The 17,842-nt window shown below is 35.9% G+C and overlaps 2 protein-coding genes and 1 pseudogene across 4 annotated transcripts; all 3 read right to left on the bottom strand.

Annotated features, from left to right (window-relative positions):
- Nucleotides 1-259: 259 nt before the first annotated feature.
- Nucleotides 260-4,594, bottom strand: LOC125189057 (OVARIAN TUMOR DOMAIN-containing deubiquitinating enzyme 6). Of its 3 annotated transcripts, none has more exons than XM_048086229.1 (10): nucleotides 4,441-4,594; nucleotides 3,910-3,957; nucleotides 2,916-3,825; nucleotides 2,503-2,664; nucleotides 1,964-2,041; nucleotides 1,357-1,435; nucleotides 1,110-1,255; nucleotides 970-1,035; nucleotides 716-890; nucleotides 260-634 (listed from the first exon to the last, which is right to left on the bottom strand). In XM_048086229.1, exons 3-10 carry the CDS (start codon nucleotides 3,633-3,635, stop codon nucleotides 414-416), a joined length of 1,647 nt encoding a protein of 548 aa, XP_047942186.1. In that variant the 5' UTR covers nucleotides 3,636-3,825; nucleotides 3,910-3,957; nucleotides 4,441-4,594; the 3' UTR covers nucleotides 260-413. The 3 variants fall into 3 exon arrangements, with proteins under 3 accessions (XP_047942186.1, XP_047942187.1, XP_047942185.1); XM_048086230.1 differs by having other exon boundaries at nucleotides 2,916-3,815; XM_048086228.1 differs by having other exon boundaries at nucleotides 2,916-3,957.
- Nucleotides 4,595-5,547: 953 nt separating this feature from the next.
- On the bottom strand, nucleotides 5,548-7,053 carry LOC125191150 (casparian strip membrane protein 2-like). The gene is made up of 3 exons (XM_048088636.1): nucleotides 6,792-7,053; nucleotides 5,992-6,115; nucleotides 5,548-5,887 (listed from the first exon to the last, which is right to left on the bottom strand). The coding sequence occupies exons 1-3, from the start codon at nucleotides 7,025-7,027 to the stop codon at nucleotides 5,672-5,674; spliced, it is 576 nt and encodes a 191-aa protein (XP_047944593.1). The 5' UTR covers nucleotides 7,028-7,053; the 3' UTR covers nucleotides 5,548-5,671.
- A 5,098-nt stretch (nucleotides 7,054-12,151) lies between these two features.
- Nucleotides 12,152-12,967, bottom strand: LOC125186279 (annotated as a pseudogene).
- Nucleotides 12,968-17,842: the final 4,875 nt, after the last annotated feature.

The following is a 17,842-nucleotide window of genomic DNA, read 5'->3' as shown; positions in this document are numbered from 1 at the left end:
GGGAACGAAGGGAGTACTAATTTTTAAATAGTACTTCACTAATTTTCAAATAGTAATTATTTAAGGACATGGCAATATCTTAGTTTTGCCAAGAGAAAAATCCTTATAAGTTCGAAATAAAATTTGAACCATGCCAATCTCATATTATATCGAAGATAATAAAATACGAGACTGAAACACAACAAGCGAACACACATACACACAGCGCACACAAAACAGTGAATCAATAGAAGCATGCTCTAAAACAGGACCTTTTGAATGGCTAAAGGAAGATAAGCATAGCAGATTCCCATTTTGTGGTTCGAGTATTTCTCATATTGAAAACAACCAAAAAAAGCAGAGCAAGTTCAAAATTCCACAAGCTGTTGGCAAATGAGATTAAAGAGTCTGACTAAAGCTCTGCTGCATCATTCTTATTTCTCGGTTGCTTTGCCTTTATTTCTGCCACTACTGCTCGTTTCAATCAGGTAACAGGCCATGGAATCGACGTCGTCTCCAAAAATGCTAAACGCCTCGACCACCTGCAGATAGCTGAACCCCATAGATAGCAGCACCTGCATGCTGCTGCTGCTCAGGCCTGGGCTGGACCCCTGATCCCGCTCTCCCTCCTGCCTGGAGACACTTCCGGATGCTCCTGACAAGACAAAAAGGTTACAAGTTCAGCTCATTGCAAAGAATTTATATAATTGTCCAAGCCTTTTCAGTAAGCACTCACTTGCTGCAGAGGATGAGGGTTCGGCTCCAGAAGTCGAGGACCCCATAGGACCGACTTGTTGCTTGAACATATTACTGGCTAGATACTCTGCCCTTGAAGCTTCCATCACCGTGCGTTCCATTTCCCTCTCAGTCAGCTCAATGTCCGAGTAGAAGCGTCCCTCAGCAAGAAGTGCCTACCGAATGAAACAAATCTGTTAGTCAGTTTCAGAGTACAGATGACTGTTCCATTCTTTAGAGATGTTACATCCTTACATTATCAATTTGTTGATCCTGTTGAGCTTTGATTGCTGCCTTTATCTTACCCGCATCAATGTCCGTCTGTTGGATTAACACCAAAAGCGGCGAGCATGAGGATGCGGCGTATGAAGGAATGTTCAAAAACACACACTTACCCCTCGAAGGGAACTATATCCAAGCCCAGCACCAATGGTCCGCCTAAGTGGATCAACAAGAGAATTGTAGTGATTTCCACGGTGGTAGCTTAGCAGAATTGGGGGCTCGTCGGTCTGGTAATTTCGGTGGAATATATTTATAGGTTCTACATCACATAAATAATGATTTAATTGCTAGACTAACAAGAAGGGATCTTATATAACATAGAAAGTCTGAATTAAAAATCATAAAATGCATATAAATCACCTGTGCTGTAGGAATAGATATGTATAGGCCGGTTGTACATTTCTGCTAAAACCTGAATCTCCACATTATTTCCATAGACCTTCAAAACAAAAAGAACAAACCCCAAATTACGAAGAATCACAACCACTCAGGCTCGGGTCATTCCACTTCTTCCCCAATAGTTCTCTTTCCAGTTGGGTCGAACAATCATTAATAAATGATACACAAGAAACAAAATGACATGGTTCTTCATTATTTCAAATCATACTAACATTTATGAGAACATGAAAAGCCAGTTCCCTCCATGATAGAGGCTCAATTTCTATGACATAACCAATAGGCATATATAACCCCTATGTTCTAGCAACTCTAACTTATCTGTTTCTGAAGATCATGTTTCAAAAAATAAATTATTGGCCGAATCTCAGTGAAAGGACGACTCGACGGGTCATAGAAGGCATCATGTTTTTCCTTTTTATCATAAAGTAGGTAGGTGGTTGAGGTGGGCATGCTGGATCTCCAAACTATTAGAGTTGGGGGGATTTTTTTTTTTTTTTTTTTTTTTTTTTTTTTTTTTTTTTTTTTGGTGAGTGAAATATGAATGCTGAGACAACTAGCAAGATTGTACCTTATCTCTTCTTTTCCTCTTGCAATAGGGAGTAAAACCTTCTGTTATGAACTGTGAGAAATGATCTCTTTCCCGTTCCTACAACAGAATTTACATAATATGGTTAATGCACAAAGAGAACATCAGGAAAAGATGCCTAGGAAATAACTATTGCATGTTAACTATATCAGTTAATACATTAATAAGCATGTAAGTCATAACAAATATTTATGGTTATATTCTTAAGAGGAACAAGCCAAACAAATACACCGTATGCTAATTGTTTTGCTCAAAATCAATCACTAACAGTTACGAAACGATACAGCACCTAATTACCGCATATTTTGAAAGGTGAAACTGTCAAAGACTAGTAAAATAACTACTGCTCAGGAAGTAACCTCAGTAAATATTAGGAGCTAGGACTAGCTTCTTCGTTGATAGTACAAGTGAGAGTTTTCTCAGTCAAAGTTCATCAAATATATTTTCTGTTTAGGTGAGATGCACTGACCACAAGCACAAGAGGGGTGTACTAATGAAAATAAAGAATATCAGAAAATTACCATATAGTCAATGCACATCTGTCTAACCGAATCATATAGATCTGAATCACCATATACTTGATCTGCAACAGCACGAAAAAGACAGTTCCCATCCTCTAACATTTTTTTCACTTCCAAGCCTTTCACTCGCCTTAAATCAATCACAAATTGGCGTTCTTTTTCCTGTATCAGATAAAAGAAGTGGTTATCACACTACTCTGGCACATGAACTAATATTATTTAGCAAGTTGTAACACATAAACATATAGACCACCAGAATTAATTTAACCATGCAACAGTAAAAAAAACAGCAAGCAAGACATTGACTTGTAGATAGATTCTTAATTTTTATTTGTATAAAGGTATAATAGTAGAGCTCAAGGATGTATAAATGAAACACAATTGTTCAAAAAGCTGAACCAAATAAAACTCACTGCATCATCATAGCCCAAACAAAAGCTCTGGCTTTGCTCATCAGCACTGTTATATCCTTCACCTTCGCAATGAGACCGAGGTGAAGATGGGCGAGATTCAGTTGGCGGTGATCTGATCGATACACCAGGCAAGGCTGCAGGTCTCCTGGATGGGCCTATTCTAATTGCAACTGGGTCCGCAGATGGAGATCTCCTAAAAGTCGAGTTCACTGAGGAAGGCATTGGAGGTGGTGGTGGTGGATATGAACTTCCAGGGATCTTCTGGATAGAACTTCCAACCATTGCATCAGTTTCCCCCTCCATCGACATCCCTACTACCCCTTTAACCAAATCTCCGGGACCTACACTGTCATCATTATGCACTATCTCATCCTCTACCAATTTTTCATCTTGCAGGTTGCTGTTCAAACCTCCAGGAGAAGGATCCTCACTTTTGTTGTCTGAAACAGCACAATGATCTGACAAATCATCCAGTACATTCTGATCTTGCACTTCTACCGAATTTTCATCCTTCACTGTTGCTTGTGACTGCGAAGAAGTGCCAGTAGCTTGTGACTGTGGAGAAGCTTGTGACTGCAGAGAAGCTTGTGACTGCAGAGGAGCCAAAGAAGACAATGGAGTAGGTGGTGATGTTGATGATCTGTTTTGGTTGGATGATGATGAAGACGATGATGATGATGATGAACCGGAAGAACCTCGCTGCACTACAATCCGAGTCATACTTACCCTCTTCACTGAGAACCCAAGGAGACACTTTTTATCCTCTTATTTTTACCCAAATTAGAGATTCACAGGTTTCAGTTTGTCACGTGTTCTGGCCTTGGGAGCAGTCACACCAATTCCACGGGTAAGTGATTTATTCTTCCAGCCGGCTATGCTCTGTTCAGCACGAATCAATCTCTGCATTCCCCTGACAATTCTCATGAGACCTAGACCTCCAAACCTTTTATTCTTGACCAACAAAACCCTCTTTTAAATGAGTACTAGAATTTACCAGTGCTTAAGCCCCGGATAACGAATAATCACATCCAAGACTCCACAACTGCAATTGAAACAAAAGAAATAAACACATAAGTAAAAGTTTCTGGACATTTCAACCTCAAGAAATAGACAAACACAACTGTCGTGATTCATTTGACAAAAGAAATCAACACATAAAAACTGGATTCAGAGCATTTACTAATCATTCAAGATCAACCATTCAAGAACAAGGCAATTCCCAACCGCAATCACCAAGTGATCAAGAATTTCAATTTCCAAGAATTACCAATAACACGTAATTAAATTACACTGCGCGCATCAATACAGTAAACCTTCAATTAATAAGAAACATCACCCAAATCGCACGAAAAAAAAATCGCCACACATACATTTTACGCATAAAATCGACTTCGAATAATCAATCGAGGAGCTGGAGATTCGCAATTTCCGGATTAAAAATCACAAAAACAAAACCTAATTATGAACTGAATTAAGAAATCAAACCCCCCAAGAGTTGACCCGTTTCCAAGCTGGAGACACTCACCTGATTCAATCGATCAATCAGATAGCTGTAGCAGTGTTGCGAAGGCGATGATGAGCGAGAATATGACTTCGGAGAGAGTGTGTGTAGATGTGTGTGTGAATTTATATGTATGTATAGGTGGAGAGAGAATGATAGAGAGAGAAACAGAGGGCAGTTTTGTGGGAAGGAAAAAAAATAGAAGGCTGAGTTTAAAGAAGAAGAAAAATAAAAAGAAGAGCACGTGACTAAGGAATTTAGTTTTTCTTTTTCTTTTATTTTGCATTTGCATCTCTTTTCCACGTGGCATTTCGCACGTGTCCGCAGCAGCTGATTTTCGCCATTTGTTTACTCGTGACTTGATTTTATGGAGTATTTGTTTGTTACCTCAAAAATCAAAATACTCAATATGTTTCCTCAATACTCGGGATAATTCTAAATGAGTTTATATTTTCTCAAAATAACTATTGAATATGACTAATTGACTATAGTCATCGTTCTGTTCATATCTCAATTTCTTATGATTCAAATTATAAATCATTTTCACAAGCCAAAATAGTTGATGGGTCAAGTCCTAGACACGTAAGATTGAAGTAAATTGAATTACTAAAATTAAAAGTAATGCTAAAACTTAAAAGTGTGAAAGTTTGTTTAATTTGAGATGGTACTGTTTTAAAACTTTTGGAACGAAATTAGAAACTTTATTTTTATTAATATTTAACCAAAAAAAAATCACTGGTGTCGAATGATAGTGCCTAAATCTTCACATTATAATATAGAAAATAGATATTGACACCTAATAATATGTTACTGTCAAAAAATTGGATTTTTCTTACGAACTTTGTAATTATGAAATAATATCACGAACTTTATTTCGAGTGTTATTTTCCACCAATGAAAAAATTCCGGCAAATAATATCAGAATACAGATTTTTTTCGTAATTTCCCGACAACTTTATGAATTTCAAGATTTTCAATATTTGAAAATAGTTTTTCTTGAAGCATACCCTCCACATTTGTTTCTCAATCGATTAATATATCTGAAATTTTTTCACTCGTGGAAAATAACAAATTCCAGATAAAAATTATTATATTATTTGCCAATTTCACAGCCCGTAGAAAAAACCCAACTTTTGACATAGAAAAGCTTTTCACATTTCAATGCATCTCCGAATAATTACATGATTTTTAACAATCACAAATGTCGAAATTATAAAAAGAAATTAAAGTGGAAAAACAAAGAAGCTCCTGAAAATCAGTGGCTGCGCAGCGCCACCGCGGAAAGCACGATCAAGAAGATGAGGATTACGGCGGCGATGAACGACGCCACCACCGCGCCGCTCACACGCTGGCAGAAATCGGTGAACTGCTGGCAGATGGCTAGCCAGTTCACCGTCGAGTTGCCGTTGTGCGATAGGTACACAATCGCCGCCGCTGCTGCCGCCGCCGCCGTCGTAAACGCCGCCACCGCCTGCTTTCATTATATTTTTAAAAATTGCTATTTTTTTTTTGTAAATTAATTAAAGTAGGAGATTAAATGTGATAATAATAATAATTGGAATATTAATTAATTACCGTGTCGAATATGAGAAGAAGAAGCTTGATTCCCGCTGCTTGAGGTCGAACAATTCCAATAATGGAGAAAGGCAATGATAACACTAGGTAGCTACTAGCAATAGCATTTGCCACCACAAAAAACCTATTTTCGATTTTGTACCATCGTTTTAGCATTTTATACGAAAAAGGACATTAATATGCACTGATCACTAGAGAATCCCGTATCATAAAATCATACACACACATCTATACGAGCTACTACTACAAAAGAGGCAATCAAGAGTTTAACAAAAATCACTGAGCGGCGAGCACCAATTAACATTCATGATATCTAAAGAAAATTTTGAGATATCACCGAGCACTGATCAATAGATCGGTAAATATTCGATTTTGTATCATCGTTTTAGTATGGTATATGTATTCGATTTTGTACCATCGTTTTAGTATGGTATACACATACACAAATAAATAAACCTAAAGAAAATATATCTGAACAGCCATAAATATTTACCTACTCCAAAATATAATAGAGAATCTCGTACCATAAAACCACATACTATACATTCAATTTAAGCTACCACTAAATAAACAGGCTTTAGGGAGCACTAAAATTGCTCGCTAATCACCGAGCCCTAATTAATATTCTCAACCACTTATCGAGCACTATATTTTAAGTCAAAGGTCTGAAAAAATTTGAGACTGAATACCTCGATAACTTCCCGAGCAAACATGTACTCGGAAAGTTGTTTATTTAGCTAGCACTTCGGTTTTCGACTAAAATAAAAGTAATAAATTACGATAACGCTTAGTGTGATTACGTGAAAGCGGGGAGATCATCGTAGCTGGCTTGGAACTGGAAGAACTGCGTGAAGAAAGGGAGCGTTTCGTCGGTGGTGCCCATGGTGGCGGCGGCGGCGAGGGCGGCCGCCGCCGCGCATAGCCGGAGAATGAAGTCGAAAATTGAGGCGCCTCTCTTCCACGGAGCTTGCCGGAGTGGAATTGCGGATGTGTAAGCGACGGCTTTGGATTCGGATATGTTTTTTGTCGAATTCATCGTGATTTTTTGTGGATTCGATTAGATGAAAGAGAGAATTGGAAGATATTGTGTTGAAGAATTGGTGAAGAATTTATAGAACGTTGATGGAGAGGGAATATTTTTGGTTGAAGATGGATTAGTTAATTAATCATTTTTATGGATTTTTGAAAATAGGATGAGATTAGGTTATTTTTTTTTTATGTGTGGAGGAGTTGTGATTATTGATTAACTTGCTCCACCTAAATATTTATGATTAATTTTGAATATGGTTTATTGATAAAAAAAATATCATGAATTATTATCGAATTTCTGGAAATTTTGGTAGAACTTGATTGTTATAATCATGAACACTAAGATTACCGACAATTGATGTTTCTGGTAATCAATTCCACACATTAGGACCTCAAAAGGTCTCAAACTAATTGAGGATGGACGGGAATTATATACATCTTCCAACTTTCCTCCATTCTCCGATATGGTATGGATTTATAACCCAACAAATGTACCTTCACCAGACATATTTTGATGATGTGAGGAATGGAATGAAATTATTAAACACATGCATAATGAAATTAAAACTTTCATTTGTTTTTAAATTGAAAGTACAGTTACCAATTACTGGTAGATTATACATTTAGGAAGTGTCTATTTTGAGGATTGAAATATTGATATTTGGTTTCATTTAAGCTAATTTCGCTGGATTAATATTTTCACTAAAACGGTGGATTTTAAAAAATAAAAATGCTTGCATAATCATAAATCATCTATTTTATTCATTACGAAAAGTATATTGGAATTTGGAAACACTCTCTCATTATGAAATGCAAAATAAATTATGCAATTACAATATATATAGATTCAAAGCACCAATGTTATAGAAAAATTATTAAAATAATCGTAATTTCTTATTAGTATTTCACAATTTTTTCATATGACTTAATTCAACTACCACCAAAGTACCATAAATAGTACGTATCTGTCACCTATTCATTTAAACTATATTCCATTTTTAGTTGACAAAGGTAAAAAACAGTTACATAGGTGTAGCCAAGTTGACTCCAAATAAAATCAAATTATAAAATGAAATACTACCTGTAATATAGGAACTATGAACTGTAAAACCCTCACAACCAATAACATAAATAAGTAGAAAACAATCTTGCTCAACCATTTTTCACATCTGTACAAAACCATGCAGAAAGTGCCATTTTCATCACCAAATTTCCCATAAATTCTTGAAATCAATGCTTCAATGCAATCCCCTCTATAAATGTAGTTCAATAATGTTTGCACTTTCATCACAAACTTCTTCACCATGAGATTTGTGAGTCTTTTCTTGAATCTCATTGTCGTAGTGTTTGTGATCTTGCCTAGCTTTGTCGCTTCAACAAATCCCCTTTGTCCCTTCAAATGGCCAATTTGGCATTGGCATTGGCATCACTACTTCCATCCACTGCCCGGAGATGCACCGCCATCTCCGACCTACTCTCCACCACCAACTCCGGTTTACCCTCCTACGCCAAGTATACCGAAAGTTCATCCGCCACCAATCCCGGTCTATAAGCCACCACCATCAACGCCAACCCATCATTCTCCTCCGACTCTTCCTCCCCTAGTCCCGGTCTATAGTCCACCACCATCAACGCCAACCTATCAATATCCACCGCCTCTTCCACCCCTAATCCCGATACATAATCCACCACCATCAACGCCACCCCATCAATCTCCTCCAACTCTTCCACCAAGTGTACCAAAAACTCCACCTCACCACCACCACCACCACCACCATCACCACCACCACCACCACCACACACCCATAACTCCAAGATACAACCCTCCCTCGACTCCGCCACTAATCCCGTTATATAATCCACCACCATCAACGCCAACCTATCAATCTCCTCCAATTCTTCCACCACCAAGTGTTCCAGAAACTCCACCTCACCACCACCACCACTGGCACCACCAATTCCACCACTTGTTCGACCACCTCTTCCACCACCACCACATACCCAAATTTCCAAGCTACAACCCGCCCTCGACTCCACCACCATCAACGCCTATTTGACATACGACTTTCCTCCAACGACACCATCTCCATGAGCTATCATATTATCAACTAAGCTTGTACTAGTAGCTAGCTTTAATATTTTTGCATATTTATCTTTCCCTTATTTTGAAATTCAACAGAAATAAATATGGAGATTGTTGTACTCACCACATTTTGTTTTATGGTTACATCCCTCAATCACAAGAATCACTTGGCAAACAAAATAACACCAACAACACAGAACAAAAGAAACTTCTAATTTCACAAAACAAATCAACTTTCCACTTATTTTGAAATTCAACAGAACATCCCTCACTCACAAGAATCACTTGGCAAATAAAATAGTACTAACACTATTAACACAGAACAAAAGCAAATGCAAATTTCACACAACAAATTAACTTTCCAATTCTTGTCATCACCACAGACAATCAAACACCAATTGTATTACTTCAAAAACAAAAATAAAAAACTAAAGCTATATCAATTAAATGGCCTCAAGGGCAAAATTCCCCCACCATTTTGTGACCATCCAACATAGTAGGAGTTCAATTTATTCGCGATATGGGCCTTCTCGATAAAAAAAAATTTGGGCCCAGGCCCAACCATCAGATTTATTCGCGATATGGGCCTTCTTCATTTTCAGGCTATTTAGTTTTGTGTGGATTTTATTTTTATGATTTGGATTTCAGCATATTTATATTTATGGTGGGGGTACTGCTTCATTGCTTTGAAGTGATGGAGATTTTATTTTGGCATAAAAAAAAAAGTATTTCGAGTGAATAACATAATAAAAATAAATATTCCTTCGTCTAATTACAGTTAGGCAATTCTTTGGACACATAGATTATATAATAAGTAAAATAGGAGAGAGAATAAATTGAATAAGTAAAAAAAGAATAAAATAAATAATTAAAGAAAGAGATCAAGTGTGCTTGAGAGTGAAAAGGTATACTGGAATTACAAAGAGTGGAGGGCTTAAGTCTTAACAATAAAAAAACACTTCAACTTTTTTTCTACTATTGAATTTATCGAAAATTGTCAAAAATTATTTCTTGACTCTTACTAAATTGACGCTACTAAAGATAATATTGTATAAGGTTGGAAGTGCTAAAATTGTGGAGTATAAAGAAAGAAAAAACTTAGCTAAAAAATATGTTCCAGTGGGAAACAAAAAATAAATAAAAAGACAATCGTAAAAAAACTAGGCAAAATGTAAACTTTATGAATACATTTTTTTAAGTTGGCATGACTATAACTCTCAACTATCCAATTCTTTGAAATTTTCAATGCACGTTATTAGGATGGAACAAATCAACAAAACTAGAAAAATATGGAGTAAATTATTTTGACGTCGACTTCATAATCTGTTTGACTATAGTCTTCGTCTTAGTGTTAATGATGTCCATTTGCAAAATCCAATGTATAACTAGCTCATAATAATGATGTACAAATTGACTAAACTATCAAATTAAATTATTGAAAATATATAAAGCTGCCATCAAATAAATACTTGTTGTCACTTTTGTTGTTTTTTACTACTTCGATAAGCACACTACTCATGTGTATACATATAATAGCTTATAAATTATTAATGACATCACTAATTTTGCTAATTACATCAAAATTAAAGCTTAATTATGTGTCTTCTCTTTCAACTTCACATAATAATTTAAAGGGAATAATTCGATGTTTGATCAGTAATTTTTTCAAATAAAATCAATACTACAATTAATAACAATTTATAAAATAGTACTACTACTAGTTAATATCAACATAAAATATATAAAACCAAGATTTTAACATAGATTAAATGTGATATATTTATTTTTAAATGGAAAGAAAATAAAGAAAAGACCATAACTGTCTCGATCTGGACTTCTAGTCAATTCTTTGTGAAATTATGTAAGTGCAAAAGTTGTAACTAATTACAAGGAAAATGCAAGTGGAAATTATTAGTGGCTGAGAATTGAGATAATATAGATTCATAGTGATAAAGTTATATCGTGCATTCACAATTTCACATACACCGATGTAGGTATTTCATTCTTATGATTTATTTCAAACAATACACATTTTAAGATTATAAATTAAAATATTACTATATCTTTTAGTATTTTATAAATGAGACGATTCAAAATGATTTCTAAGTCTTCAAAAGTGTACGGATTTACACAGAGTATACAACTATACATATATATGATAAAATAATACAACATGTTGAACTTTACATATGATAAAATAATTTGTTTAAGAATTAGAATTGGAATTTGTCACATCGCTTTCCATTAAAGATTTTTCTGTACCATTTTGGTAGTTATGTTTCTCAAAAATCGAATATATAAATCTTAAATGTTTGACAGTTAACTGAACAATTTTAGTAATGTAAATAATAAATTGACAGTGATGACCAAGTCTTTTATAGCGATTGCTCTACCATAGAAAATGACAAGATTCAGCTCATTTGCCCCATTTAATATGCAATCTTCCACAATTATTATTGTTGTTATTATTTTATTCTCAATTTCAATTAAACCCACATTAATGTTGACCTATATGCAACATAAAGTCAAGCACGAGGATTTTGCACTATCTACAATCCACACTGCAATATTTGTTTAACCTCTTGAAATGGGTGTGTATTCCTCCAATTCATATACACTCTCTAATAGTGTTTAATCAAACCAATTAATATAATTAAATGCTCTAAATTTATTGTGTCTATGAGAGATTCGTATATTCTTTAATTAATTTTGTAACAAAACCCTTATATAGTTATATATGTGGATATCAGCAAATTCATCAGGCCATGAATTCATGCACACATTAACTGGAAAAATATAAATCATAAAATTACATGTGTCCATAATTATTCATATACGATACGATTTTTAATGCAAAACTGATGAAGTAAAATAATACTACTAATAGAGAGAAAATGTGCTTTAGATAGTGAAAAATGGGATTAACTTTATTAAAGAGAGAAACTTACCACAATTACTGTAACTAATTTTAATAGACGACAATTTCCTTGCATTAATTAATGTACAACGTGTATATAAGCACTGTTCTAAATCATTTTCTATTAAACCCACATTTTCAGTAATTAGTAACATGAAATAAAACTTGTTAACGCCACAAACTATACTAAAATCGCTACACGATTTTACTTCACAACTCCGGCTGAAGAGGTCTCCCCACGCTAGTAGGGCGCCGATCGAACGCCCTCGAGCTCCCCGACACGACATAAACCCGACACAAACACATTTCGTGCCTCAACTGCAATTTCAAATAAATAAATAAATAAATTTAAAAATCGCATTATCATATAAATAGACACAATATTTATTTTTATAAATGAATTGACCGAATTCATACCATAGGCGTTGAGCTAGTAGGGTCTTCCTTAATAGCCCTATATTCATTCATTTTCCACTTAGTCTTCCTCCCCGTGGGAGCCTTCCCTTGTAGAACACCATGCTCTTCTTCACCCCAATCACCTTATTCTCCGAAGAATACACGTGGCTCGGGGACCCGGTTGCCTTCCAGTACCCGGAGGCCGTGGTGCGGCTCGGCCTCCCCCGTGCACCTCCCTCTCCTGCCGCGCATGAAGAAGAACCACTGCTCCGTGTCCCGTGGCACAGCTCCCCGCAGTGAGCTGTTAAGATTCAAATGAAGTAATAATTAGAAAAACAAATTGGCCAGTGTCGCGTGTATACTGATGATGTCATTAATTACACGTACACGGGAGTTGCCACGGGTCGAGGCGGTAGATGTCGAGGATCGGTATCACACGATGAATGTTGCTAGCCTTGTCCTCTTCTAGCTCGAGCTTGTTGTTGAGATAGAATGAGATGAGTTCTTCTTCGGTTGGGAAGAATCGAAACCCCATTGCCATTTCTTCCATGTTTTTTAATTTTTGGTTGGGTTTAATAGTTTAGGGTTTTTGGGGATGGGATATGTTATATAGTTATGAGATAGGTGGGATTAGTTGCGTGTTAAATTGGAAAATAAGGGGATAATGAATCATGTCACGCGGTGTGGGAGAAAATAGAGATACATTTGTCCAATCATATTTTTATATTTAATTTAATTTGGGGGAGAAGGATTTATTACAAAAAAAGTAATGAATGGGTCAACTATATAGTATACCCCACTTAAACTGAGAAAATGGCTTAATTATAATAGAAAAATGTTAACATCACTTATCAATGATGACTTAGCACTCAGACTACCACTTCTTTTTATATGTACTATAATTAAGAAGAAGAATAAAGACGACATAGCAATTAATTATTCTAAATTCATCACAATGTCAATATATATTAAATCTTAGCAAGAAAACAATGGCTGCTAAAATAGTCTAGGAGGGAAATTTACCATTAATAGTTAGGTAGTATAGTATTATTAAAATATATAAATGTATGTAAAAAATACTCCGTACTAGAATAATTCGGTTCCTAACAATATTATTTCTTGCTTTCGTTGTCATCGTGACAACATCAATATAAATATAGCTTGTTTGTGTAGTGAACGTGATCAAATGAAAATTCTAAATATTGACAATTGCAAAACTATGATCTAACATTGAAAATGTCAACAGATCACAAAAAAACATCAAGGAAAAATGTCGACAATTTCAACTAGTCAATGATTGATGTTGTGTAGATATTGTGTTGATACTTGTGTTGACATTAAAATCTTGAAATTTTATACGTGTTGATATTGTATTGAAACAGTGTTGAAGTATGTTGAGTAGTTTTGAGTTCATACAGATATGTTTTCATTTTATCACTACCCGCTTGTGTATAATATTAGAAAATTAGCACAGATGATATATGAGAAGGCGACACATCTCAGGCGATACTAAATCAGAGATTTTCAATATTTCATGTGTCCCATTAAATATGGAGTATAATATTTATTTATTTTTACTATTTTTTCCCCACTCAACATAAAAAAACCACTATATAAAATCTAATGCCAAAACACAAATGTTTTGTAGTACTAGTATTTAGTAGGACTATAGGATGGAGGGAGTATAATTTTGGATATTGGGAAAAGGTACAATAGAAGAGCAAATATAGTACAAAAATAATGAAGCATAATCAAGATAGGATTTGAATTAAGCCTAAAAATATAATTATACGAAGACCCAAAATTGCTGTTGGGGATTAATTAACCCACTACAAATGAATGGTAGTCGCAATTATATCTATCGACTGTCAACCAATATGGTTGGATTTATGAAGTGGGCATGTTTACATTAATCTTTCTGTCAGTATATACTGCGACAAAGAGATTTTGTTGAGAATAAATCAGACGACTTGACTTGATCAGTAAAGTTGTGAATTTACCACTGATTTTAACAATAGTCTGAATCAACTATTTTCACCACATTTATAGCGAATTACACTTATCATTTATGTAGGAAGAATCAAAGGTCAGTCGCGCACCATTGAGAACTTTGTCACGCAAAAGACTTACTCCTGGACCAATATTGCATATCCCCAAGTCTTCAAGATAAAAGATATTCTCTCTGTTCCACGTTAAGTTAACGATTTTTTTGTTACAAAAGTGGTCTTTGGTAAGTTAAGTAGAGAAAGAACAAAGTAAGAAAGATATAAAGTAAAATAAAAATAAAAATAAATAAAGTTAGAGATTTTAAAATGATTTTTGTAAAAAAAAAGAATAAAGAAAATGACAATCACTTGAATAGAGACCGAGAGTATCTGCAAGTTCGGTTTTATTCTGCTAAAATTATAAGCAAGTAGCACCACCTTATCTGTTCCAAGTTACTTGAGGTGTTCTGTTTTTGCATGGGATTTAAGAAATTGGCGGTTTAAAGTCAAGTGTAAGTAGAATAATATAAGAGAGAATTTTTTTTAACCGAAAAGAGAAATAACTTTAGTAACTTGTGACAAAAATGTAGTAATACAACTTAAATAGCTTAGGATAGAGAAAGTATACAAATGTCAGGTATGGTTTTCTTAGACTAAATACAATGTGATAAATATGTATAAATGATATACTATCAAATAAAGGCAAAGACAGCACAAGTCAAGTATGGTTTTCTTACTATTTAATGAGAAAATTAGCAAAATTGCTGACCTGGCAAATTTGCTACCTTAGGTATTTTCAGCTCAGGGCAAAACTATAGACCTCATCAATAGCAAAACAACTTATCCTTTCCCTGATCAAAGAGGGAAATAAACAAGGTAAAATAGCAAATGTCCGCAAGAAAGCAATCAAACCATCGAGGCCTAACTACCCACAAGTCCGCAACTAGTCCAAAAAGGTGGCATTCGCTACGATGATAAGTCAAAGTAGACTTTATCTTGGATTAAATTAGTCATAGAGGGGTGGGATGGGATGGATAATCACGAGACACGGTGCAATCTTAGCACTTTGGAGACGGGTCGAAAGTGGTTTACTAATGCCACCAACTTCTTAAGGTAAATCAAGACAGGTCTATAATTCAGGTTCCCTACCTAATTAATCATCAATGAGTTGACATGTCCCTACACTTATCAGACAACCAGAGGCACTTCTTCTCCTAATTTTGTGTTATTACCACAAAAATGGTAAACAACAATGGCAGCTGCATGATTAGAGTTACACCCAAAGTCTTACAACAATACAAACTGTTTCAAAGCATGGTAGAAGACATAGGTGTATCAAAAAGTAAACGGCTTTAAATTTTTTCTTTACCAAGTGAGACATTTCTAAGCAATAACCCAGTACAAAAATGCATGTTTGAATATAAAGTAGATTTGAAAAGCTGACACCGACATATCCAACTAGATACATGGACTGGGTGGGTGCCCTTAAAAAAGGGCACACCCACAGTTTGCAAATCATTAATCCCACCAGCAAAAAAAGTCAGCATTATAGTTATTCTATGCATGCCCTACGGAAAAGGGGAAACCCCAAAGGCCCACCCACATCTTGCAAATAAAATTTCCCATCAGTATAAAAGTCAGCATTAAATGTCAACGGGAGCCAAACTGGACGTTTCCCAGAAAATCAGGAGATAAGTATTACCGGAAACCATCAGTATTTATCACTTTAAATTAGACAGATAACCCAAGAGATTAGAATGCTTCAAATTTTACAAGTCTGGGAAAGAGGCTGTTCTCCTACATTCAAAGAACAGCAGGACAAATTTATGCCAACATGCCAAGATCAGAAGCTTAAAGAAAAAAGGACACATAAATCTAAGTCTTAGCAAAATTAAGATGATAGAAGCTTAAAGAAAAAGGGGCCCATAAAAGTAAAGAACTTCCCATTGCTACAACAAAAAAATAAATCCAGTAAGTAACAATTAGTAAAGTAGAAAGGAATTGAAATAGCAAAAGGTAGAACAGCTATCTCTACCAATGATGTACGTATATAAAAACTAAAAAGGCATTTTTACCTCTTTGATAAGATCGCTCAAAGTTTTTCCTCTTTTGGGAAACCGAAGAAAATCTTTTAATCAATTGAAGTAAACAGGTAAAGAAAGGGGTAACTTGCTGCTAATTTAATAAATATTTCTTATATCTTCCAAGTGAAACTACAATGGTTTAAATAGTAATAGAAAAAAAAAGAGACACAATGGTTCAAACAAAAAGATGCATTGCTTAAAAAAAAGAGACTCTTGGTTTTGATTGGTGACTCTTCGTTTGAATGGTGACTCAAGGACCAACTTAGGCATATTCTAAACAGCCCCCCTTAACTTCCATGATGGTTTCCTCACCCTCGTGCCTGGGCAAGGGCTTCCTTTTCGGTGTCGGCCTATGTTCGGTAGAAAATTTTTTAAACCCTAAATTCCCCCCCGCCTTCAAGATTTGACTTGCCCCCCAAGTAGGATTTGAGGGAACCTACCCCCAAACCCCTTGAGCTTCCCATGTAGCATCCCCCGGGGATAAAGCGCCCCCCAATGAACTTGTTCTTGGTCACTTACCACTTATTAAAAGAGGGAAAGGGAAGCAAAGGGCCTTTTTAACTGACTATAAGGCGACCACTTTGGGATGGTAAGTGGAGTGGCTCCCGCGATCTCATTACCCATTCGTCGTAAAAAGGGAGACATGGAACAGGATGTATGCGGCTAGTTTGAAAGTTGGTTTGTACCCCTTTGACCCGACCCTTGCAATATTTTAAACGGCCCTAAATTTTACTAGCAAGCTTTTGATGTGCTGGGCCCGGAATAGGGTCGGTGGTGATAAGGCCCTTTTTAAAGGTACCCCCATCCCCCTACTTCAAATTCTTCCCCTCCGGACCCCCTTTTTTACGTTTTAAATTTGTTGCCTCGCGAGTTAAAGTTTTACCTTTAACTCCTTGAGCCCTCATCTCTAGCGCGTAACACCACATCCCCCCTTGCACAAGTGAGGACCCTTTAAAAATATGGTGTGAAAACCCGGACGGCCCCCCGTAAACGATTTGAATGGGGTCATTTTGATGGCCGGTGGAAAGTGGTTTTCCAAAATTCGGCCCTTTTTAAATGGCTCTCCCAAACCCGGGGCCCCTAGAAAGCGGCAGGAAACGCGGGTATTGTTCTAGACCCCTTTTGGTCACTTGGTTTGTCGGTGCCCCGGGGGGTGGTTTTTAACTCATCCAAACTTAGTCCCCGAAAAGGGGAAACAACTCTTGCCAAAAAGTGATTTTCATGAATATTTTATCGGATCGGGGGGCGGGGGTGGAATACCGTGCAATCTTACCACTTGTCGAATGAAAATTTTAAGCCACACTTTTAAGGTAAAGGGATGAGGGAGTGCAATAAAGTGGTATATTTAGATAAGCGA

The sequence above is a fragment of the Salvia hispanica genome, chromosome 5, assembly GCF_023119035.1.
Source record: "Salvia hispanica cultivar TCC Black 2014 chromosome 5, UniMelb_Shisp_WGS_1.0, whole genome shotgun sequence".
In the NCBI taxonomy this organism is placed as follows: Eukaryota; Viridiplantae; Streptophyta; class Magnoliopsida; order Lamiales; family Lamiaceae; genus Salvia; species Salvia hispanica.
The sequence above is the reverse complement of the archived record's forward strand: the minus strand, read 5'-3'. Positions and strand labels throughout refer to the sequence as shown.